The sequence below is a fragment of the Ursus maritimus genome, unplaced genomic scaffold (genome assembly GCF_017311325.1).
Source record: "Ursus maritimus isolate PB19 unplaced genomic scaffold, ASM1731132v1 scaffold_11, whole genome shotgun sequence".
NCBI lineage: Eukaryota > Metazoa > Chordata > Mammalia > Carnivora > Ursidae > Ursus > Ursus maritimus.
In genome coordinates this window covers 39,432,103-39,459,229 of record NW_024423453.1, presented here as the reverse complement: position 1 = coordinate 39,459,229, position 27,127 = coordinate 39,432,103, and the positions used below count along the sequence as shown (strand labels likewise).

The 27,127-nt window shown below is 34.3% G+C and overlaps 1 protein-coding gene across 1 annotated transcript in view; it reads left to right on the top strand.

Annotated features, from left to right (window-relative positions):
• LRBA (LPS responsive beige-like anchor protein) overlaps nucleotides 1-27,127 on the top strand; it is a 762,114-nt gene that overhangs the window by 238,456 nt on the left and 496,531 nt on the right. The window contains exon 35 of the mRNA XM_040626351.1: nucleotides 21,807-21,871. Within this exon, the coding sequence (XP_040482285.1) occupies nucleotides 21,807-21,871 (65 nt within the window). The remainder of the gene's footprint in view (nucleotides 1-21,806; nucleotides 21,872-27,127) is intronic.

Sequence of the window (27,127 nt, the reverse complement as noted above, 5' to 3'; positions counted from 1 at the left end):
GTGACTTCTATAATATGAACGTTACTATGTTTGATGGAGTCACTGAGTTCTCTAAGTCTATTCTTATTTTGTGTAATTCTTCTTTCTCTCTTTTGTTCAGCTTTCAGGTCACTAATTTGTTCCTCTGCTTCTTTAGCCTTCCGTTGATTGCATGAACTATTTTTGTAATCTTATTTCTTTCACTCTTCATTTCTAATTCTTTTTTAACTCTTTTATTTGTAAGATAAGCATCTCACTGATGTCTTCCTTTCTCAAGCCCATTGAGTATTGTTATGATCATTGCTTTAAATTCTCAATCAGACACATCACTTACATCTATTTTGCTTAAATCTCTGGCCATGGCCTTATTTTGTTCTTTCATTTGGGATAAGTTCTTCAATTTTGGCATTTTATCTAATTCTTTGTCTTCTTCTGTGTGTTGGTAAAGCCATTTCTGTCTCCTGCTCCTGAGAGTGGTGGCATTATGAAAACGAGGTTATGTAGTGCCCAGGGCCTGGCATTTTGGGAAATGTCTCTTGTGTGTGGTGCGTGTGCTCTGCTCTTGTGTTCCACCTCTTTATCTTGCAGGCCAGTTGTCTGCAGAAGCTCTCCTTCCCTGCTGTGGGGAGTGTATTTGATCCCCGGCCTGGATGGGGCAAGTTTTAACTGGGTGTGCTGTGGCCTGCTTGTGAAATGAGAACTGTCGCCACCTCCACTGGAATTAATAATCTGTGAAACTCTGGTTGGGAGGCGTGGTGTGGGGCATTTGTGTTGGTTTTCTGTGGGAATGGCCTGCCGCACTGTAATCGAGGGAAGTATGACTGAGACAGGCAGTTCCACTGGCGTACAGGGTGCTAGGGTTTGATATAAGTAAGGTAGGCAGCCACTGTTGGTGTTACTTTTTCTTGAAGGTGACTCTGTGTTTACTGAGGAGCACGGAAGGGAAATGGTGCCATCCACCTCACTTGTTCCTGGAGAGGTGTCTATGTGAACGCTGCCTTTCAGGGACACCTCTGAGAAACGTGAATAATCTTCCCACTGTGTGCTCCAGGGGTTCCTCAGATTGCTGTTTATATGCTGTCTGTTCCTGTGTTGTTTGCCTGCCTTCTCTCCAGGAGCAGCCAAGCCCGCTGACCTTTTAAACTTCAAGGTTTAAGCCCCACTGGTTGTAGGAACTCTCGAAATTCAGCCCTTCTCATTTTCCAAGCCAGTGTCTTTAGAGAAATGTTTTCCTTGTGTGTTCCCCTGTGTGCTCTTCTCTCTCTTGCCCTTCTCTGTGCCCACGGCTACCTCCCCTCCACAGCAGCTGTGATCCATTTCTCCCCTAAACTATGTCTCTGCACTTCCTACCTTCTTCCTGTGGCCTTCTCTCTCCCTTTAGTTGTCGAGTTTGTTCTGTCAGTCTTCAGGTGAATTTCTGGGATATTAAGATTGATTTGATAGTTATCTAGTTGTGTTCATGGGACAAGGTGAGCCTCGGGTTCTCCTCGACTGCCATCTTCCTGCTAACTTTCCGCAGAGCTTTTTGTGAATTTATCTTCTCTGAGTCCTCCTGTCTATGCCTGCTTGTGGTATTCCCTTATTTAGCAGACATGTATCAGATGCTTTTAATATAAGCCTCGCCTTTAAAAGAAAGTATAATCAAATGAGAGACAAATAATTGTTATATAACATATATGTTTATGAGGACTTGATGTGAAACACAAAAATAGAAGGGCAAGAAGGGGAGTTTGAGACTGTCAGTCCCTATTTTATCTAATGCTCATTTTATTTGTTCTTGAGTAGGTCTTTTTAGGTGACTGTGACTCACAGTCAGAAATTTTTTTGAGTTCCATTTATGTTTTTATATTTTCATCAGGATCAATGAATATTAAAATTCTTAAAGCATTTCCTCTGCTTCTTTCAGTACCTGTAGTTTTCCTTCGTTGGATTTGTGGTAGCCATGTGCTTGTTTGATCAGTTCTCACTATGCAAAATTTCTAGTAGACCAAATCTCTCTTTGTGTACTGTGTGATAATAATGGGTATTCTGTGAAAGAAGTATATAGTGGTAAATAAATTTGGTAAATGTTGTTTGAATTTAATTAGCTTTCTTTACTGGAGGGCCCCTCAAAGCCTTTAGTCAATGTGTGTGTTTGAGTGTGTGCACATGTGTGTTTAAAATAGGCATACTATGTTTATTGTTGAATGTGTAATGGGACTAATATTAGCATATTTGAAAACAGAATCCTCTTTGTGGTCATAGGACATGTGGATGATTTTGATAAAATACAATATGGGAAAAGTTCCTGTTGCATCAAGGGTGAGACAGTGAATAATTCAGGAAGTGTCTCTTTTTTAGTACTCTGCTTTTGTTTTTCTTTCTTCTCCAATCACAGTGACTAAGGAAAATCACTAGATATGCAAAATTAGTTACTCATGAAACATTTTGATTATTTTTACTCATTTAGAAGAAATTATCTCAGGTCATCTGTTCTCTCTCCTTTGTAGGTAATTTGGACATAACTCCCAGTTTACATGTTATTTCTGAGGGATAGATCTTCAGAAGTGATGATAGTAAGAGTTGGTGATTCTTTCCAGAACATTTTAAGTTTAACCAGGTTTCCCTGTGTGTGTGTGTGTGTGTGTGTGTGTATGCACGCTCAAGTGTATTTTAGAATAAATTCAAAATTTTTTTTAGGACAGGTTTAGGATACATTCAAATATTTTGACATCAGTTGATTATATGGCTATTTCCTATATTGACTGAGTGAATCACATTACATTTTTAACCAATATTGTGGTAATTTATGCTGTATAATAAAATTCAGGTATTTAGCATAAAGTCTTAAAAGCATGGTCAGAATATATTTTATATTAATGATATAACATATTATTGAGCCATTTATAGAATTGAACTTTGGTATGTACTTAATGAGGTCCAAGAGGTTCAAAGAAAATGAAACTAATCTATGTGAATGTCATATGATACAGTTTCTGATGAAATAAATTTTCAGTAACTATTTGTCAAATAAATGAATAAAATTTTAGCAGTAGACTCTTTGTAGTTACATAGCCTAATCATAAAGTGGCAGGTACGCTACATGTCATCCATTTATTCATCCAAACAACCAGGATTTGAGGTAGCTTTCAATCAAAACCTAGATATAATAAAAATACAAAGTTATTATTAAAGAGTTTTTTAGGGTTAAAGAATTGGAGTGAAGATATTACCCTGCCACATAAGGCTAGATTTCACCGAAATCTGTAGTAATTCTGTGTTTTATAAAGTAAAATTTATGTATAAGGCATTTCCTTGAGACAGTAAACAAAGAGAATCTATTTTGGTAATCCTTAGCCCTGAGAAGTGAGTAGAGATTGGAATGCTGGTAGTTCACATTCACGCAGGTAGATTTTAAGAAGAAACATTAAATTAATCGATGGGAGTGGAATTTGCTATTCTTCTGATACAATCTGAAAACCTCAATCTGTGACATGTGTAGATATTTTTGGCATGAGAACACATTACCAAAATCTCTCCGTGCATATATTATATAATAAAAATAGTCATTTAATATGTTCTCTTCGCTTTTATTGTAAAATAAAAGTAATTCTAAATCCTGTTAACTCTTACTTATCTTCTGTTCTTAGCTTACATGCCCTTAACATTGAATTTAACTGTGTTTCAGAGTTCAGTTTACAGAGATGAGTGCTAAAGAAGAGTTAAATTTACAGATTTAAGAGCTCTGTTAGTGTCATACTGTATTATAATTTTTGTTTCTTTCATTAGATGAAAAACTCCTTAGGGTCAGGAAACGATTTCTTGTTAATTTTTTTCTGTGTCTATTGTGCTTATTAGTGTCATAATCGTAATAAAATAAATATTTGATAGGATTTTGTTGAATAAATCTATTTACCATATTTAGGTAAAATTTCCCTTTAAATTGAGTTTTGATAAATTGAAAAGTAAAGAGCAGACATAATTTTGTTTAATGAGTGCTCTGTTCAGTTCTAAAGATGTGAAAGACGTTAGCCTTAATACATAGGCTTCAGACCCTTATTCTGAACTCTTACCCTATATTTACTTGTTTTAAAGAAAGTGATACATATTAAACCCTTTTCACCTGATCAGGGTCTCAAAAGACCTTGTTAAAAGAGTTAACAACTGATAACTTCCTATGAAGAAATCAAGTTTGTGCATTGTAGATTTTCCTTTTTTTGTGGATTTATTTCTATCACCTTTAAGTCACTAGCTTCAGAAACTTAGCATCGATTCAGACATCATATCTCGTTCTAACAAAAAATATGAACAGATGGTAGCTCTTACAAATGATGTGCTTACCTAAATGCATTAATACCTTGTATGTCAATGTTTCAGGAAAGAAACAAATCTATATCTGAGTAGAAAGATATTTACCATTTTGTTTCAAACTGCTAAAAGTTCCTTGCATGGTAACAGATTTGCAAAGTGTATTAAATTAATGTTGACACTTTGATATGCTATAAATAAATCATTCCATTTTCTTTTAACCAACCTTATTTTTTCCAATGAAAATAGGACTTTTGAGTCAGTTGGCTTAAGATCAGTTTATATGTATTATGGTCCAACTAGGATCAATATAATTTAATATTTCAGCCTTTCATAATGTTACCCCTCCTTTTAATTTTTGTGTGTGTTTATACCTCATCCTTAGAAAGTACTTGTAGAAAATAAGTGAATGTAAATTGCCTCTGAGCTTGTTATTGTCATTGCTTATGATCATTTGATTATGAATAGGTGAGAATCAATAGGGTAGTGATTAACATTGGGATAAATAAGATAGGCTTCTATTACAATCACCTATTTTGCCTTAGGGCTGCTGTGAATGTTTTATCCTTATAATAGACAAAGACTGTGAGTGTAGGTGTTCTGTATTGAAATGTTCAGAATTTTATGTGCAATAGAAGCAGTTGACCTTGTAGGAAGGAACTAGAGACCTTTGAGCATGAGGGGAAGTCTGTGAGAGTTAGAAAAGGTAGTTCAAGATTCAAGCTATATTAACTGATTATGAAAGATCTTAAATGCACTTAAATAACAATGTTAAAATACTTGAAATCAACGTACTAACTTTGTGCTAATGTGGTAAAAATATTTATGATGTTACTTGATTTACACTTTTATAACAGATACCTTTTATGGGATGGAAGCGTTTCTTCCTAAAACAGCAGCAAAAGCATTAAAAAATAAATCAGACTAAAGTACTGCATTTTACTTTCAGAAAATAAAATATTTAAGTTGATTTGTGAGTGACCATTAATTGATCTTTATTTAAGTCTGGATGAAGACCTTTCCAATATTAATTTAAAGGGCTTTCTTATAACTGAATAGAAGCATAATTTAACTTTAGATGTAGGATTTATCCTGAAACACAGGCGTCCTGTTGATTCACTAGCACACGAGTTTTTAGAAAACATAACCTTTTAAGGTAAATTTTGTGGAACTGGCAGTACACCCTGTGGCTTAGCAGTCTAGTCAGAAGGATGATACCATGCTGACTATATAACTAGATCTTTGAACATTATTCTCAAGGGTGGTAAATGCAAAACAAAGTAATATCAACTGGCACTTAATTCTGCAAGTTCCCTGCTGATTGGGGTATTCATTGAAATAGAACTCTTCCTGACAGGAAGTCAGCCTATGAGTATAGAGACATCTGAAAATAAAGTGTGCTTTAATCTGGCACCCTGCCATTTTACAACTGGTCTTTTAAAATTGGGATTGGGAAGAGAGCAAAAAGGAAGAATACATGAATGGGAATAATCTAAGCATAACCTTTTTCTTTGGCTTTCATGTAATTATGAATACAAGTCGGTGTCTCTGTTTCTCAGCTATTATTGCTTGGTTTTTCTTAGCCCTTTTTTCTATTTCAAATTAATCTACTGAGGTAAAGTATTGCAGAAAAGCTAGCTTAAAAGTATAAAGCTTGAGAATGTTTTTGTTTAATATTAGACTCTGGTAACTTTGTGAAGACTGAGCTGTATTCCCATACCATGTATTTTTTCCTAAATATTATATAATAATGGATTTAATCAGAATATTCAGAGTTCTTAGGATTCAGATTTAAATTTTGCTTTCTGAAATGTTTACAGTGTTTGGTTCAGTTGTCCCTGAGATAACACAGGTATTTTGTACTTTAGTACTCAAAACATAGATTTAGTATATGATAGCATAATTTAGGAAGGGATAATGATTTTTGTATTAATAATTGCACATGTATTCCATCTATTATGCATTTCTTAGGCATCTATTTTTAGTTAAACTGCTACTTTATAACATGAAAGCATGTATTCCGTTTTAAGAAAATCTGAAGTTTGAACTTTTGATTTAGGCCTGAATGAAGTAAGAATCAGAATCCTGAAGGCTGTTTGTTTATTTTTCTAGTAGTAAATTCCTCAGCTGCTGGAGGTAGACTAGATAGAGGAGACTGTTGTCTCCCTCATGAGCAACAAAAGAAGAAAGGAAAACGATGTCTTGGACAGGATCTTAAGAAGAGGCTGAGGCCAGGGAAATACTGTGATGATAGATTTTGAGTTTTAATAAAGTTTTTCCTCTGCCGCTTATTAACTGTGTAACCTTGGGCAAATGACTTCACTTGCTTAAGACTCAGTTTCTTGAATGGAATGGGTGTAATAGAGATTGTATTAGATAACATGAGAAAGTATATAAAACAGTTCTTAGAGCAAAGTAGGTTGTAAATTAAAGTTATTAGTTTCTGAATCTGTCAGCATGAAAAGTGTTGTGTCTGGGCTTTTAGCACTGACGCAATAAAGAATTAGAGATCTGCACCAAAGTGAAAGCAGAAAAGTTGTGTTAAAGCAGCAGTGTGCTCTCTAGGAGAGAGCGGGCAGCTTCCCTGAGGTAGAACTGGCCCCTAGGATTTTTAGGATCTGATAATATTGGGTCTGCCTGGACTGGGAAGAGTTGGGATGTACAGTGGGGGGTGGTATCTAATGGAGGCTGCTTCCAGTCACGTAGGGGACTCCTCCAAAGGTTGAGAGGAAGAGTTTTCTACCCTACAGGGTTTGTACTGAATTGTCATGTCAGCCTTTCCCTATGGAGGTGGGGAAGTACCTGCAATGCAGATATATTATAATGAGTCTAGGGGTTACCCTGGGGCGGAGGTGGAAGAGGGGAGCACGTGTTCTGCACCTGTGGCTCTTGGTCTCTTAGCCCCAGGGTCTTGGAAGCCACTAGGTCAGGATGTTGTGTTCCTGGGCTTAAAATGTGTGGCCTGTTTATCACCGTCCTTACCTCCAGCTCCTGTCTCTATTTTCCCTTCAAGGGCTTGGGTTTCGGTCTTGAGGTATTCCTTCCACTGCTCATATCTAGCTTCTACCCAACAATGTAACAGCATACAAAATCTTCTCTCTTTGTTCAGTATTTTAAGTGACTCTTGTTTTCTTTTCATGAAATAAATTTTTTAGATCTTTGCCTCACAAATTCAGCCCATCATTTTCTTTAGTGTCTCTTTTAATATTTTCTTCCCTTACAGTGGCTATATTGCTGAGTCTAGACCATTTTCATCTTGAACCATAGAATATTAGAACTAGGAGAGTTCTTATAGATAAGCAGTTTTCGGCCTTTTCCAAGTAGACATGATTAATGGGTAACATTTTCCGTAGGATCCCAAAGGTGATTCTGCCATTTTCTGTGCTAGCTACAGTGATAGCTCTTTTTAGGAAAGCCAGTAAAGTACAGTTGATCCTTGAACAACACTATTTGAACTATGTCAGTCTGCTTATACGATTTTTGTTTGATACGGTACTGTAAATGTATTTTTTCTCTTCCTTATGATTTTCTTAATTACATTTTCTTTTCTCTAGCTTACTTAATTGTAGGAATATATTATATAATGCATGTAACGTATGAAATATGTCTTAACCGACTGTTTAATCTGTAAGCCTTCTTGTCAACAGTGGGCTATTAGTAGTTAAGTTTTGAGGGAGTCAAAAACTTATGTGGATTTTTCAGCTGTGCGGGGTCAATGCTCCTAACCCCTGCATTATTCAGGAGTCAGCTGTATACCTGAATACAAGTGAGATCGATGGTGTTACAGGGATTACTGCACCAATGATTTTTTAAGGGTCTTTTTTGTATACTTCAGTCCTTTAAATTTATACTACATTGCTTTTTTTTTTTAAGGGGGGGAGGGGCAAGGGAGAGGGAGAGAGAGAATCTTAAGCAGGCTCCATACCCAGCACTAGCCCAGCGCAGGGTTCGATCTCACAACCCTCAGATCATGACCTGAGCTGAAATCAGGAGTTGGGCGCTTAACCAACTGAGCCATCCAGGTGCCTCCTACTACATTATTTTCAGTACACCCTCTGTGTTACTATAGTTGAGAAATATGATACTAACAGTTAATCTAGTTCACCGCTGATTAACTTTTTTTCCTGGCCGAATATATTGTTGTCATTAACAGTTTATTACGATGAGTCTCATCTTGAGCCCTAGTAGAATGAGGGAGACAATAAGGGACAAGAGGAGATATCACTTGAAAAAAGCCTCTGTAAAGAACCACATATTATGATCCAGTGAAATGACCTTTCTCTTTTCTATTGATTTTACCTCCTTCAGTACATTCTGACAAATTTACTTTCCTAGGAGAGTCTCTTTAGATTTCCTAAGAGAAGCTGTAGTTTACTGTCTTGTCAAAATCAAACTCCTCTGCCTTATTTTCAAGGTCTCTAATAGCTGTTTTGTTTTATTTTATATTTACTTCTATGCTGCCTTGTGAATAGTATTCAGATACTTGATATATGTGTTTTGTACATCATGCCATTTTCTTCGTAGTTTATCAGAAACCAAATTCCCTAACCCTAAACCTGTTCTCCACATTGTCCTGCTACTTTCCTTTCCACATTGTGCATTTACATATAGTGAGTATGAAAATGTATACTAATGTCCTAAATACTGGGTGTACACTGCATTCTTTTTAGATAGTAATTAAATATTTTTGAAAATAATTTGGAAGCTTATTATTAGGTATTCAGTTAAAACAGTGGTATTTTCTTTTTTTATAAGGATTTATTTTTATTTTTTTTTATTTTTAAGTTACCTCTATACCCAGCGTGGGGGCTCAAACCCACAACCTTGAGATCAAGAGTTGCATGGTCCACTGACTGAGCCAGCCAGGAGCCCCAAAACAGAGGTCTGATTTTATTGGGTCTCTTGGTTTGTCAGTTTATTCTTGTTATCGGTTGCCACATAGTTGAGGGCAAATTTAATTTTGGTTTCTTATTGTTCCTTTTTTAGAGGAAAGATGATCTATTCCTTTACCTAAGGAAGCTTATGTATTAGCTTGATCTTTCAGTTTGTCTCATCATATTCATATCTATTCAAAAGATTCATTATTGTTTTGTAGCACTAATCTAATTTCTGAGAATAGGGTCCTATTTGCTAGTACCGTAAATTAAGAAAAAAGGAAGTTGGTTGGTAGCAATGAGAAAGTAAACAATGGGTGAGAACTTTTTTAAAGGAGCTTTCTATTTCTTATCAGTCTTTATTCCAAGTCTGGACTGCTGCCTTACTTATTTGGACATTTGGCAGTGGTATATTTGCTTTGCTGCTAATTTTAAGAAGTTGCTCTATGTGATATCTGCTTGTTACTAGTAGCTCCACAACCCAGCCTTCAGTTTCATGTAGCCTGATAGGCTTTATACTTTGCAAACTAAATGCAGTTTCTGAAACTGAAAACAAAACCAGCCGTAACTCAGTCACTGTTGGAGCCAACACTTGGAGAAGTTGACTTATTTAAAAAATTTTCCAGCTCTTGTTGTAATATACTAATTAAAAAGTGTTTTTATTTCTCTGAATCTGGACTTTTTTGAACTTGTTAGTAAACTTCACTTTTCTTCAGCTTGCTGTTCCTGTTGTTTTAATGTGATTTCTCTTGTGATAGGATGAAAAATGGCTCCTCAAAAATATCCATGTCAAATCCCTGGAATCTGTGTGAATGTTACAGTATTTGGAAAAAGGGTATTTTGTGTGTGATTGAGCTGAAGATTTTGAGATGAGGGGATACTCCTGAATTGTCTGGGTGGGCCCTGAAAGCCATCACATCTATTCTTATAAGTGAGAGTCAGATGGTTATTAAGAGATAGGCACACAGGGGCTCCTGGGTGGCTCAGTTGGTTAAGCGTCTGCCCTCAGGTTGAGGTCATGATCTCAGGGTTGTGGGATTGTGCCCCATGTGGGGCTCCCTGCCCAGTGGGGAGCCTCCTTCTCCCTCTTCCTCTGCCCCTCCCTCCCCCTGCTCATGCACTCGCTCTGTCAAATAAATAAGATCTTAAAAAAAAAAAAAAAAAGGAGATAGGCACATAGGGAAGGCAATGTGAAGACGGAACAGAGAGGAATGTGGCCGCAAGCCAAAGAATGCTGACAGCCGCCAAAAACTGGAAAAGGCAAGGAACACATTCTACCCTAGAGCATCCAAAAGGAGAGCAGCTTTGCTGATACATGGACTTAAGTTCAGTGAAACTGATTTTGGATTTCTGTCCTCTAGAACTGTGAGAGAAAAGATTTAAAGTTTGTGGCAATTTGTTGTATCAGCCACAGGAAATTTATCTAGCAGTGCTTTGATGATCTCTGAGTGTTCTTACTGCAGGGCTCCTCTCACCTTCACCTAATTAAGTGTATGATTTCTTAAACAAGCATCTGAATGTCTGTTATTTGGGAAATTGAATCAGGTAGTGTTGAGAAATCAAAGAGATAGAGAGTACCACCTTTAAAATGTTTCACCATAGTTGAGGAGACAAATACTAGTTTGTGAAGTTATTGACCCATACCTCCCCGAAAGTAAAATAAGCTAATGTTGCATGTATTCTTAATGGAGGTGAAATTGATAAGAGTAAAATACTGCTACAGAGATGTATTATTGATTATTTGTTTCATCAGTCTTGATTTATATGTGCAGCAAAACTGGGTTATCAAGTATTTCATTGTATCACTATTTCAGTTATGTTGTAGGTCAAAGAATGGCCTACATGATGTTTATGCCAACATATCTTAGGACTTTTGCATTATATTTAAAATTGATATCAGCTAAAATCATAGTAGTGCACTGTTAAGTATTTGAAGGAATTAAGGAATCATTCTGGACTGAAAAGTCATCGTCTTCTTTACCAGGAGAGTCATTAAGCATACCGTAATTGGCTACACTATTGGCTACACTTTGTCACTATGGAGCATGTTACTGTAGCATGAGTGTATGTGTCTTAGAAAGTATACATTTAAGATCCGGACCAAAGCTTTATAGATAGGTATAGCATGAATTTGTAAAAATTTAATTCTAAAGGATCATCATTTCATAGCATAAACATAAAAGATGTTATTTGTCCCTTACGAATATTAAAATGGATGTGATGCTTTGCAGTTATTTTTCACTTGATGTAAAACTGCACTGACATTGAAATCTCACACTATATTAACATTAAGAATTTACTCAGTGAACACATAGTATCGGTTTACAGTGGTCACTGTTTAGAGTGGAAGACCCCAAATGGTTAAACAGCAGGAGAGTTCTCTGTTTTTAGTTAGAAACTGCTGTTTTATATATGCCTTATTTACTACATGTTTAATTCTTAATGTTGTGTGCTGTGGGATCGGGCATGCAAAAGTCAGCAGAAAGAGTTCTGGTTTTTACATCTAGAGCTATTACTTGCTGTACAAATAATAAAGGCACTATTTTATTGGGTTACTTGTAATTAACTTCAGCACTAGGCATTCATATAAATCATTTGTAATCTGTTTTCTTTAGATTTTTATTCTTTTAAACTGGCTTAACGTACTTGCTTTCTGTTATCTTTTTTACATATGAATTGAGGTTGTAATTGGTTTTTGGAATTAGGCTGTCAGAAACCAACATATATGTGAATTCAAGAAATGATTGAGGCAAGCTAATGAATTTTGTATGACATTTTATAGAGATTTGTTACTGAAATAAATATTCTGTAGTAATATTGTTTTGTTGTGAGCCTTAACAAATAATCATTCTCTCAAGTTAAAAAGTGTCTACACATTTGAAAAGTTAAAATGACAGCAGTTATTAATTAGAAAATATTTTTCCTTTTGATGTCTTTCAAAATGCTGAGAAAGCATAGACAGGAGATTTCTTTTAACTCCTGTTAATTTACTGTCATTTTAAAATTTTTTAACATTTGAATCTTCATACATTTTCCACAATATTATCTGCAAAATGCCATTTTATAGATTGATTAGTAATTTACATTATTCTGTGCTTGTAACTTTTTATGATTATTTAAAATGGAATTAAAATGCAATAGAGGCAGACTTTTTTGGATAAAAAAAGCAGCGTTTAAAAAGAAACACGTATGTCTGGCTGGGTTTAAGTTCATAGTATATGTTAATTGAAATTAAATATTAGAAAACAAAACTTTGCCTCTAAAACTACCTCATTTAATAAATATTTACAGTAATCTGTAGAAAGAGTTTAGAGGTATAAGATAATTTTATTTTCTCCCATGATAGAAAATCTTGATGATCTTATAAAATGATAGGTATATTGAGGTGTGGGGGATAGGAGGGCATGAAGAAAGTTGTTTTCACCCATGTCATGAAAGCAGTGCTCTTAAAAAAATAATGCAGTTGGTAAGTATTTTTTATTGTTGCTGAGTACACTAGAGGGTTTAAAAATCTTTAAAAAATAATTAGCCATTTTATATAGTTTTAATGGAAGTCTTTCATGTTTCCTCTCCAGCAGTCTCTAATGAATACTCCCTGTAATTTCAGTGCAGGCTTTGAGATTCCCTAAAGACTTGACTTCAGACCTCAAAGGGCAGCAATTGCCATATGTCTGGAGAACTGGAGTTGCCAAATAGACTGACCATGTACTAATAGGACACATTTTTATAGCTCTTGAATGTGAAGCACTGATATAAGCTTAATGATGATCATCTGTTGAGAGCTTGTAGCTGGAAAGGGTTAGAGCAACTTTTGTCACCTTTATTGAAATCAGGATTTCTGTATTGATTAGTAAAAGATCTTGGCTAAATTGATTCCAGTTTGGAAGTTATTTGAAGGATCATTTTTGGCTGGAGAACATGTTTTTCCTGAAAAAGTTTAAAAACAGATTTTTAAAGGGACTTGTATTAATTTTAATGTATGCTTAAACAGAATGGTAAGAGGATTATTTTTTTTATTTATAAATAATTTAAAACTGTTTATAGTACTTACGTAATTGATTGCATGGCTATCTCAGTCTTTTGGATTTTTAAACTTTTGCATTCTTTATTTTGTAAACCAAATAAATGCATCCTAAATATTCAATTCTTTGCTCATAGTTCACATTCAAAAATATTTGTTAAATAAGCAATTGTAAAATGGAACCATTTGTCAGTTCAACTTTAATAGACTTTTTCTTTCCTATTTTTCTTAACTCTGTAGTGATCTGCATATATATTTCATTTATAAACTGAGCTATAATATTTATACAAATTGGATGTACATTTTAGAAGTGTATGTACACAGAAATCGTTGAAGCCAAAGCTTTCCAAAGGGCAATATTTTATACTATTTCAGGTAATGATTTGTTTTACCCTCTAAAGAGACAATGGAATAAAAACCTGTCCTTTACTATTATGCCATATTCATTCCTGGTTTGTGGTTACTCGAATTTGTGTTAGATAAGCTGTTGAGAGAGTGCTGACATAAGGCGCAAACACTGTTGAAAAGTTCTTGATCGTTTACTTTGAGCACTTAAGATTACTATATCTTGACCATGAACAAGTTTTCTCTAGTTTTGACCTTTAGTCCTGTGTATAATGTGGCTCTCAATTTTGTGTTAATACATTCCCTTCGTTATTTGAGCTCTCCTCTGTGGCCTCCTCCCTTGACTCCTACTGGTGTTTCTGTCATTTACTTAGGGAATTGGAGCTATATCTAACAATTAGATTTGTTTTACAAAGGCATGTATAACTGTAACATCTTAAAATATTAATACTGATATTTGATTGAAGAGCACAAGCCTTTAAATTTTCATATATTTAATAGGGAAAATGAAATAGTTTGATATGTTTTTATTAACAAATTATTCTTCATCCCTCTGTTTAATTTATATTTAAATCAATACTTACAAAAAAGAATATTTTACGATCAAAAGCTGTAGAGATAAAGTTAATTTCATTTGGTAGGATGTAGAATACTGAATTTAAAAAATAATTCTTGGAGCGCCTGGGTGGCGCAGTCGTTAAGCGTCTGCCTTTGGCTCAGGGCGTGATCTCAGCGTTCTGGGATCAAGTCCCACATCAGGCTCCTCCGCTAGGAGCCTGCTTCTTCCTCTTCCACTCCCCCTGCTTGTGTTCCCTTTCTCGCTGGCTGTCTCTGTCAAATAAATAAATAAAATATTAAAAAAAATAAAAATAATTCTTAATGGTTTATTATAAAATTATATTTTCATATTTTTTTTAAAAAAGATTTATTTATTAGTGAGAATGGGAGGGCAGAGGGAGAGGAAGAGATAGTCCCAAGCAGACTTTGTGCTGAGTGCGGAGCCTGACACAGGGCCCGATCCCAAGACGCCAAGAGGACGACCTGAGTCAAAGCTAAGATTCAGCGCTCAACTGCACCACCCACGTGCATCTATATTTTCGTAGTTTTGATACCAGTATTTGTAAGACTTGAATGCTTATTCCGTTATTTAGAGACATTTCACAATATTTTGGATAAATATCTATTGTCTAGTTAGCATATGATTTTAATACTGAAACAGAAAAACAGCAGTTCCTGGCCTCAGTTTTTCTTCTCCCCTTTGATTCTTACTTTCTCAAAGGAGCCATATTCACTAAATCTTAGTTGTTGAGTCTGCCTGTCTTCATATTTCTAAATGATTTAATAGCTATTTCTTTATTTTTCTATTTTAGACATTATCTAGTGTAGTCTTCTATGGAAGATGACCATTGAATTGTTTATATTGTTCTTTCTTTCCAATTCACATTTTATGTTGTTTCCAATACAGTTACATTTTAATATTTTGTTAAAACCATACACCATTTACATTATTGTGCCAATGTATTCACAGCGGAGCTACAAAATGTACCAGGATAGCCCTCCCTATTTCCCTCCCTTCCTTCCTTCCTTTCTTCCTCCCACTTGCTTGTCTCTCTTTGTTTCATTTTCTTCTTCTGGAATTAATAGTTTCCTGTTTTTTGTTTATTTAAGTTTCTCTGTACCCACCACAAATTTATTTCTAAATTTTCCACTGGAATCATAAAACTTGGGCCAATGTGATCAAACACACCTACTATCTATTGATTCAAATGTTTTTCTTAGAGATGTACTACAGGTTCTCTATCTGTTCCAGTCTGGATTGGTTACTCTTTAGGTCTGTAGAAAGCTGTTATCTGGAAGTTTCTTTCATTATCAACTCAGAATTTTCCTCTTCCATCTTAAGCTGCAGTGTCTGTCTTCTGTCCACAGTGACCTTCAAATTTGAAAGGTGCTGATCGCTGTTCTAGCACTGGGAATATAGTAGAGAATTTAAAAAAAGGGAAAGGCAGAAATGAGATCTGGTCGGTAATAAGTATGTCATCAGAAGAATAAAGCAGAGCAGTTATGGAGGATGATAATGGGGTGTCTGTTAATTTTGATGAGGCACTTCCTTTGTAATTTCTTGAGAAAGAATGGGTGAGGGGTAGAATTTTTTAGACATTGCTTGTGTGAAACTTTTTTTTTTCTTATTTTGACCTTTCAACTTGATAACTAGCTTATTTGTATATTGGTATTAGAGGCTGAAAATTATAATCTTTACAAAATTTTTCTCCCTGGTAGCTTTCAGTATTTTTATTATTTTAAAAATTATTGTTGTTACTGCATTATGCCTTGGTATGGGTGGATCTTTTAAATTCATTATCTTTAGTATTTTATGTAAACCTTTTTAGTCTGAAAAAGTATATACTTGTGTTCAGAGAAATTTTCCTGAATTATGTTTATGGGAATTTCTTGCTTTCTGTTTTTTTCTAATTTTGTTTCTAGAACTCCTGTTAGTTAGATGTTGAACTGTCTGGATCAATTTTCTGATTTTCATATCCATTTCCATCTGTTTTTTCTTCATTTTATCTTTCATTTTACTTATTGAGAGGCTTGCTCAACATCTTATAGTGCTTTTAAAATTTTTATTCGAAATACTTTTAATTTCTAAGAGCATTTTCTAGTCTTTTGTTTTGTTTTTGTTTTGTTGTGGGGGGCGGGGAGGCAAGAGCTGTGATGGTTAATTTTATGTGTCAACTTGACTGAACCATGGGTGTCTAGATATTTGGTCCAACATTCTGGGTTTTTCTTTGAGGGTGTTTCTCAATAAGATTAACATTTAAATTGGTGGCTGAGCAGAGCAGATTGCCCTCCCTGATGTGGGTCTGCCTAATCCAGTCAGTTGAAGGCCTGACTAGAACAAAAAGTCTTATCATCCCCCGTGGAACTGGGATATCAACTTTTTCCTGCCTTTGGACTTTAACCGAAACACCGGTCTTTTTGGGTTTTGAACCTGTTGGCCTCAGACTGGAACTACATCATTGGTTTTCCTGATTCTTAGGCTTTTTGACTTGGGGTGTAACTACACCATTGGCTCTCCTGGGTATTCTGCTTGCCAATTCAACCATCGATAATTGTGTGAGCCATTTCCTTAAGATAAATAAAGTTTTTATCTCCGTACTATTGGTTCTGTTTCTGTGGAGAACTCCAGCACAGGGGCAGAGAAATACCAGTGAATAAGACAAAATTTTTGCCCTGATTGTTTTACATGAAATATTTTCTTTCTAATGGTATAAATTATATATTTCTTTAGTCTTACTCTCCACAACCCCTTAACAATATTGTCTGTTTTCTCTGAGTCTTTTTTTCCTGATTATTTCTTTGGTGTCTGTCATTCACATGAGTCTTTCCTGTAATGGCTGGTAATCCTTATCTGCTCATATTTAAGTGTAACATACAAAAATCCACGCATGTGTGTGAGTTGTCTATTGGTGATGAATGAACTGTTTTTGCCATTGATAGACCATTAAATGTTGTGGATTCTCATTTGTTTTTGATATGGCTTTGGAGTCTCATAGTTCAGTAAGTATCCTTTCAAGTTATTCTAGTTTTACAGTAAGGCTTTTTACAGTGTCCAGAAGTTGACTTGTCTGAAAGTAAACTTTTAATGTTCTACTATGGTGGGGATGACCATAAAGTATAGGGAGAGGATCTGGAATTCTGTGTTTTATATACTACTTTTCATTCATTTAAACTGTTTTTATCCCTGTTTCTCAATATCTTCCTATGTATTCAGTGACTTCAACTCTTGGCCTTTTAGGGTTCTGCAACAAGCATTGATTTGCTTCCTCAAGTTGATTTTTCTCCAGATTATAGAGAAATTTTTTACCCTCTCTCATATGCTGTTGTCTATTTATTATTTTTGTTCTTTTACTGTGTTTAACCTGAAGTCACTCATTATATCCCCCTCTCTCTCTCTTTCTTTTTTAGACTAAGAGATAGTAATTTAGCCCACCAGAATAAAAAATTGATACTACATTTAATGATTTTCCCCCTCTCCTCAAAAAAAGAAAAAAAAAAAAAGGTGGCAGCCTGGAGTATATGTGGTCTGTCTTGACAATTTGTAGCCTGACTTTATTTACTTTAGAACATGATAATACTTGGGAATTAACTTTTAAAATCTAGGTAAGTTTATGTAGTAATTCAAGACACAAAGATATGTTGTAAATTATTGAATTTATATAAAACTGCCAAGTTTACTTTAAGGAAGGAAAATTGTATTGAAATAATATAAATTAATACATAGCACATTAATTGGTGCCCCTTTTCTCTATATTTGTTTGTTGATGGTAGGGAGTTATCGACTTAATTTGGTTAATGAACTCTTCCCCGCCCCCCCACCTAAGAAAAGACTTTTACCACCAAAACCATATATTTGAAATTTGGTAGAATACTATATTTATTTAATACATTTCACTAATATATCTTTGTTGTTGATGTTGCGTGACTAGGAGCATTAGTAAGCTAAAAGTATATTTTAGTAAAAATTGACTAATCAACAATTATAGCCTTAGGAAGTGATAGTCAATTAAATACAGCTTAGAACAGGTATGAAATTATTGACTCACTTGTTGTTCTTTGAGTCCTTCCTCTCCAAAGTGCTGAAATGTGTTTTGAAATTACTTAGTTGCATTAGTGGTTGGATTTGAGGCTTTTAACGTGTTTTTCACCAATACCTTTGGGAAAAGAATAACCAAGACCTTTAAATGTACTAGCATTTTGCATCACTATACAATTATAAATACTGTGATGAAATATTGAAATGATCATGTAAGATGATAACCGTTAAGCTTTTCTTTCAACTATTAAAACTCACTAAAGGTTATATTGAGCTGTGGCTTATGAAATTGTTTAGACTAACACCTTCTTTGATAATTGCCTCAGAAGTGGAGAAAAATGCTTTAGAATAGCATGATTAATGAATCGTCTTCAGTTTTGGCAACTTCCTTTAAGGATTGTAGACAAAGTTTTAGTATCGAGAAAACTGTTGGGTTTCACTAACAGCTGGGTTTATTAAAAATTTTAATTTTCTATTCTTAGGGACTTATGTATTATTTTCATCTGGGTTATTAGTTAATTAGTATTAGTAATAGCTGACACAGTGTTATATTAGTTTCAGATGTACAGCATAGTGATTTGACAACTGTATACATTATACTGTGCTCACCACAAGTGTAGCTATCAGCTGTCACCATGCAATGTTGTTATAATACCATGGAGTTATTAATTCTTATCAGCATGTATTTATGTAGCTGGTGTGTGATATTAAATGTTAATAATTTATACTTAGGAATGGATTATAGATAAAACTCAATGATATCTTTGAGAATTGTGAGATTTTTGTAACAATACCCAAAAGTATAAGATTCGTATTCTCATTTCTTTTCTCATATTGTCTAATTATTTTTTAACTAGTGAAAAAGTTTTACTCCAGATGATTAGATAGCAGTTATTATAAGTTAACAAATACGGGTTTATAGATGATGTTTGGGAAAGCAGGAAGTCTAATGTAGTAGAGGTAATAAATCCATGTCTCAGAGTTTCTATAAAAATTGGAGTCTTCTACTTCTTTATGGACCGTCACGTCTAATTTGTTTTTAATTTAAAAGAAAAAAAAATTTTGTGTGACATAGCAATTTGAGTTCAGGTCACAAAAATTTTTAGAAAGCGAATTTTCTGTAGTTGTAGTAATTTGAACTGGTGTTCTGTCTGACCTAGATCATGCTGTTCAAAATGTTTGTGAAATTTAAATGGCATACTTCCTGATTTTACATTATAATTAAAATCAGTTTGTATACATTAATGAAAATAAATTGATGTTTCCTGTCTCTCTACTGTTACCTTTTTCATCCATGTGGAGTTTTGAGTTTTCTATGACCTTATAATAAAAAATGCACACCTGTTGCGGTTTTCGAATAAATGGATTTGAGAAAAAGTACTGTTAGTAAATACTTCTTAAAGTCAAATGTCTGATCTGAAGAATTATATATACTATATTCTCTTGCTTTTCTTTCTGATTTTTTTTTTCCTAGCAAGAAAAGTAACTTCCTTTGGTTTCTTTTAACTAAGGTTAATTTTCATTTTCAGATTTTTCTTCAGGTTAAGTGATCTAAATGAAAACTCAGTTTAAGGTCTTGCCTCCTCATAATCTGGTGCTATATCAGATTTCTAAGTGGCTTGCTAAGAGTGCTATGTTGAGTGTAAGAGCTGAGAAGTGAGCATATGCTTCTGTCTTGACTATGGTGTCCTTTGAGGTGTCACCATCCCTTTTGATTCCCCGCTATCTATCAGCAAAGGTCACAGCTGTGTTCTCCTCATGTTAAAGCCTCTGGTACTGTACATCTTTCTGGAAGAACACACATGTTCTTCTTTCAGGGATATACTTCATGGAATTTGATTGCTTCGTTTTATACTATTTGTCAGTTTATTTTATTTTGCTGGAAGGAAAAGGGGTTTAAATGAAAAGGTATTTCTATTTATGCTTTCCTTGTTTTACCTCAGTGAAAGAAATATAAGATCTTTATTGTTTCAGTTGGGTGGTAATTGTGAATTTTGAAAGAATATAGTTTGGAGGCTTATGAGTCATTAATTTCTAAATGTTTGTAAATTACTGAATCATAAAATAATATACCTTAAAGAAATTTTTAAAGAGAGTATCTAAGACCTAGAGATGTCAAATGATGTCCATGGACATAACCTGTTAATGTCAGAATCAGTGTGAAAATATAGATCTCATGACTTCTTGTTCATTGTTCTTTCCTTAACAACACATTGCTTTATCTTCTCTTTTAGATCTAGCCAGTTACTACTATCAGATTTCTGAGTGATTTTATATCTACTTCTCATTCTGTGTATGTTCTCTTAGTATTCTTATTGACACTATTCATGAAATAGAACCTTATACTACCCCAGAAACCAATATTGCACTGTATATTAACTGAGTAAAAAAAAAAAAAAAAAAAAAAAAAGAGCCATATAATGACAAAAGTGTACTTTGTAGCCATTTTAGTCCTGAGAACCACCTTGGGTTCTTCAAAACATGAAAGAAAGCAATTCAAAGTTAGGGATGAAAAGGAGAAATTAGAAGAGAAAGGATGAGGCTGGAAAAAAAATAGGAATTTGAAGTAACACAGAGCAGTTGTCAGGGGTGAAAATACATGGACTTTCAGACTCTTAAAGGTGTTACATAGAACATATGAATATTTTTGGTAGTACAGGTAAGTACCCCAACATTGTCTTTTGTTTTGAGTTTATAAAAGAACAAAAAAAGATCAGTTGAGGAATATCATGGAGGTAGAATGTATGGGGCTCCTTAGTTTTAAGGACCATAAAGATTGTACATTTCTACTTACTTATAATTTAATTTAAATATCTGTATTTAAAAATAGATATACATGTGCATACACATACCCACACACATATATACCTTGGCATTTCTCATATCTAGCAGCATTTCACACATACATGCACATATGGGTGCATGCATGGACATTTCTCAACTCTAGCTACTTTTCAATTCACATAGGCCCCGCCTTATGAATTAATGTTTATTTTATATGTTTATATATGTTTTAAGTTAAATGTTTATATATTTATATATATTTTGAGATGACTAAAAAAACTCATTTGTACCTACTCTACTAGTTTATTTCCTTCCTAAGCTTTTTAGTGAATAATTATTCATAAAGAATATAAGTAATAGATTTATACCATCTTCTTCTAATTCATAAGCTAGTAAACTATAGTTTTCCAGCTCAGTAGTCTAGACAAATTCACTGATCTTTCTTTTCACTTCCTCAATTAATCATCAATTTTTGTGGTAGGATGTGTGCTATTTATTGTGTACCAAACTATTTAATTCTGTCTTCCCCTCATTTGGAGAAGTGATGTATCTCTTTTCTTAAAAAAAAAAAACAAAACCCAAAATCTCTCTCATTGGTCTGTGCTGCCTTCCTTTCCAACTCCTAATATTTTAGTTGAATTAGTAGTATATAATGGTATAGGACAAAAAGGGCAAAAATAAATATAGATAGGGTTTTTTGGTTAGAATCAAATTATTGCTAACTTGTTTAGTTTAATTTTGAATATCAACTATTCATGTGTTCACAGGGCTGCTTTCAGTAGGCAGCACATTTAACCAAAGTTTTCATTTAAGAGATAAGGTATGAAATTGATATGGGTGATGCTTTTCATATTGTTTTAAAAAAAATAATCTGTTATTTGTTCAGCTATTTCTGTCTTTTTTTTTTTTTTTTTTTTTTTAGGAGTGGCAGAATTCTATCCAGAAGAATGCAGGCCTTGCTTTTATTGAACTTGTCAACGAAGGAAGGTAATCTATTTTATATCCATTAATGTTTTACTTGTAAATCTTACTGTATTTTTGTCATTGAAACTGACATTTTTGGGTCCTGTATTGTTTTTGCAGTCAGTAATGTAGTGGAGCTTAATTTTTACAAATATGTCAATATTTAATTATTTGTTGGTTTTCTTCACAGTTACATATTTAATGATAAAGTTCTGATCTTTATTTCGATAAGTAAGGCTGAGTTTGGCAAAAGTAAGGTAGTGATTTTGTTAATAGATATAAGGAAAATGAATACTTACTTGGAGTTCCTACAAATTTAATTATATTTGTAGAGCCCAATAGTTAGACTTAGATGTCTATATTATCTCTCTTATGTCATGGCCTGGTCATAAAGGAGTGGGAGAACAAGTTTTGTTCTGTGTTGTGAAGTGATGAGAAAGTAGATAGAGGGAGAAAGTAGGTAAGGTTTCCATTTAAAGATAGAAGAATTCAAGGAAAAGAAATGCAGTAGTAAGAAAGAAAAGTGAAGCAAGTCCAGAGATGAAAAGAAAGCTACAAGGGAGAAAATAGATTGAAGAGAGTTAGAGAATTAAAAGGTAAAAGTAAATTGAGGAAATGATGGGTGGACTACTTTGAGTCTGTTTTTGTGGAAGCTGATTTTGGATTAATTGGACTGAAGACCGAGGGTATAGATTAAAAGGTATGTGTAGCTGCCATTCGAATTTGTATTTTGCGTAAAATTGTTGTTTAGGAATGTTTCTTTATAGTGTTCTGGCTGGTGTTGAGACTGATGCCATCACTTTGGGAACTATTTGAACTAGTAACTAGGAATCCAGCATCTATCTTGTTAATGTTATAGAAGAGGGTGAAAAGGGTATGGATAACTTCACTTGACATTAAATACTTCTAAAATTCTTCTACTGTGCAAATAATTATACATGCTTACATAGTAGTATTGGAAACCAATAAATAAACCTGCAGTTATAATGCCTTTTGCTAAATTCTGTTGTAGAAGTATTTAAATACATGTTAAAAGAAATACTTGACAGTTTAGTATGGAAGAATTAGGTAAAACTTCCCCAGGGATCATGACTCTTGAGAGGTATTTTCTTTTTTAATTTTATTCTTTTTAAAAATTTCTTTTCCCGTTTTATTGAGAAATAACTGACATGCATCACTGTATAAGTTTAAGGTATACAGGGGAGTGGTTTGATTTACATATATTGTGAAAGGATTATCACAGTAGGTTCAGCTAACATCCATTGTCTCATGTAGATACAATATAAATGAAAGAATGAAGGAAAGGAAAAAAATTTTTCTGCTTGTGATGAGAACTCTTAGGATATACTCTCTTAACAACTTTTCCTGTATATCGTATAGCAGTGTTAGCTATAATCATCATGTTGTACATTACATCCTTAGTAATTATTTACCTTGTGACTGGAAGTTTGTACCTTTTAACCATCTTCCTTCAAGTCCCCCTTTCTCTTTTCTCTGCCTCTGCTAACTGTATCTCTGGTCTCTTTTTCTAAGAGTTTGGGGTTTTTGTTTGTTTCTTAGATTCTACATGTAAGTGAGATTATGTGGTATTTGTCTTTCTCTGCCTGACTTATTTCACTTAGCATAATGCCTTCAGGTTCCAGCCGTGTTGTTGCAAATGGTAGGATTTCCTCACTTTTAATGGCTGAATAATATTCCATTATATTTATTTATATCTCTTTCTCACTACTTATTTGTCCATATATCAGTGGACACTTAATTTGTTTCCAAGACTTAATTTGTTTCCATGTCTTGGTTCTTGTAAGTAATGCTGCTATGAAAATGGATGTGTAGATAATCTTTTCGAGTGTTTTCATTTTGTTTAGGTATATTTCTGGAAATGGAATTGCTGGATCAGATGGTAGTCCTCTTTTTAATTGTTCGATGAACCACCATACTGTTTTCCATAGTGTCCGTACCAGTTTACAGTCCCACAGAGTTCACAGGTGTTCCCTTTTCTCCGCATCTATGATAAGATTTGTTATCTCTTTTTTTGATGGTGACCATTCTAGTAGGTGTGAAGTGATAGTTCATTGTTGTTTTACTTTGACTGGTGATGTTGACCATATTTTCATGTATCTGTGGCCTTTCATATATCTACTTTGGAAAAATGTCTATTCAGGTTCTTTGCTTGTTTTAAAGTTGGAGTGTGTGTGTGTGTTTTGCTTTTGAGTTGTATGAGTTTTTTATATATTTTGGGTATTAATCCCTTATCAAATATATTGGCTTGAAAATATTCCATTTCACAGGTTGTCATTTCATTGATGGTTTCTTTCGCTGAATGGAAGCTTTTTAGATTGATGTAGTCACACTTGTTTTATTTTGTTGCTTGTGCTTGAGTGTCATATCAAAAAAAAAAAAGTCATTTCCAAGGACCATGTCCAGGAGTTTTATTCCAAAGTTTTCTTCTAGAGTTTTATGGATTCAGATCTTACATTTTTTAATCCATTTCAAGTTAATTTTTGTGAGTGGCATAAGATAGAGGTTCAGTTTCATTCTTTCACTTGTGAATGTCCAATTATCCCAGCACCATTTATTGAAGAGACTTGTCTTTTCCCCATTGAGTAATCCTGGCTCCCTTGTCAAATATGAATTGACCATAAAATGCTTTGGTTTATTTTTCGGCTCTTGATTCTATTTTATTTGTTTATTTGCTTTTATGCTAGTACCAAACTGTTTTGATTACTGTAGTTTTTTGTATAGCTTGAAACTGGAAGTGTGGTGCATCCTATTTTGTTGTTCTTTCTCAGGATTTCTTTTACTATTCAGGATCATTTGTTGTTCCATATAAATTTAGGAGTGTTTTTTTTTAATTTTAGAAAAAAAATGCTCCTGGAATTTTGATAGGGATTGCATTGACCTATAGCTTGATTTTGGTAGTAATGATATTTTAACAATATTAATTCATTCGGTCCATGAATACAAGATACCTTTCTGTCTGTGTTTTCACAATGTTTTCATCAGTGTTTTGTGGTTTGTGGAATAGAGAACTTTTACCTTCTTGATTAAATTTATTCCTAAGTATTTTTTTATTTTTGGTGATATCGTGAAAGGGATCAATTTCTTTATTTCTTTCACCAGAAATTTCACTGTTACTGTATTGAACTGCTGCTGGTTTTGTATATCAATTTTGTATGTTGTAACTTCACTACATACATTAATTAAATCTAACATTTTTTTGGCTGAGTATTTACGATTTTCTATATATAAAATCATGTCATCTGCAAATGGAGACAATTTTACTTCTTCCTTTCCAGTTCTGATACCTTTAATTTTTTTTTCTCCTGCCTAATTGCTCTAACTATAACTTTCAGTTCTGTGTTTAATAGGAACAGAGCGGGCACCCTTGTGCTGTTCTTAATCTTAGAGGAAGAGCTTTCAACCTTCACTGTTGTGTCTGATATTACCTGTGGGTTTGTAATATAAGGCCTTTGTTAGGTTAATATATCTTCCTCCTATGCCTAATTTGGTAAGAGTTTTTAATCACACATGGATATTGAATTTTGTCAGATGCCTTTTATGCAACTATTGAGATGATTATATGATTTTTTTCTTTCATTCTATTAATGTAATGTGTCACATTGATTGATTTCCATTATGTCGAACCATCATTGCATCCTGGATAAATCCTACTTGATCATGGTGAGTAGTCCTTTTAATGTGCTGCTGATATCAGTTTCTTTTTTTTTTTTTTTGAGAATTTTTGCATCTATATTCATCAGGGATATTTGCTTGTAATTTTTTTTTTCTACTATTATCTTTTTCTGGTTTTGGTATTGGGATTTGCTGGCTTTGTGAAATGTGTTTGGGAATATTCACTCCTCTTTGATTGTTTGGGAAGAGGTTTAAAGTACTGGAGTTAACTCTTCTTTAAATGTTTTCTAAAATATACCTGTGAAGCCATCTGGTCTTAGGCTTTTCATTATTGGCAGATATTTGCTTACTGGTTCAATCTCCTTACTAGTAATTGGTACAGTCAGTATTTCTTTTTTCCGGATTCATTCTTTGTAAGTTGTAGGTTTTTTTTAAATGTTTTTTTTATGATATTATGTTAGTCACCATACAGTACATCCCTGGTTTTTGATTTAAGTTCGAAGATTCATTAGTTGCGTATAACACCCAGTGCACCATGCAATACGTGCCCTCCTTACTACCCATCACCAGCCTATCCCATTCCCCCACCCCCCTCCCCTCTGAAGCCCTCAGTTTGTTTCTCAGAGTCCATAGTCCCTCATGCTTCATTCCCCTTCTGATTACCCCCCTTTCTTTATCCCTTTCTTCCCTTACCGATCTTCCTAGTTCTTATGTTCCATAGATGAGAGAAATCATATGACAATTGTCCTTCTCTGCTTGACTTATTTCACTTAGCATTATCTCCTCCAGTCCGTCAATGTTGCAGCAAATGTTGAGAACTCGTTCTTTCTGATAGCTGAGTAATATTCCATTGTATATATGGACCACAACCTCTTAATCCAGTCATCTGTTGAAGGGCATCTTGGTTCCTTCCACACTTTAGCTATTGTGGACAATGCTGCTATGAACATTGGGGTGCATATGGCCCTTCTCTTCACTACGTCTGTATCTTTGGGGTAATTACCCAGTAGTGCAATGGCTGGGTCATAGGATAGCTCAATTTTTAACTTTTTAAGGGACCTCCACACTGTTTTCCAGAGTGGCTGTACCAACTTGAATTCCCACTAACAATGTAGGAGGGATCCCCTTTCTCCACATCCACTCCAGCAATTGTTGTTTCTTGCCTTGTCCATTTTTGCCATTCTAACTGGCATAAGGTGGTATCTTAGTGTGGTTTTGATTTGAATTTCCCTGATGGCTAATGATTTTGAACATTTTTTCATGTGTCTGTTAGCCATTTGTATGTCATCATTGGAAAAGTGTCTGTTCATATCTTCTGCCCACTTTATGATTTATTTGTTTCTCGCATATTGAGTTTGAGAAGTCTTTTGTAGATCTTGGATAGCAGTCTTTTATCTAGAGCATCATTTGCAAATATATTCTCCCATTCCGTGGTCTGCCTCTTAGTTTTTTTGACTGTTTCCTTGGCTGTGCAGAAGCTTTTTATCTTGATGAAATCCCACAAGTTCATTTTTTCTTTGTTTCTCTTGCCTTTGGAGATGTGTCATGAAAAAGGTTGATTTGGCCAATGTCGTAGAGAGTGCTGCCTATGTTCTCCTCTAGGATTTTGATGGATTCCTGTCTCACATCGAGGTCTTTCATCCATTT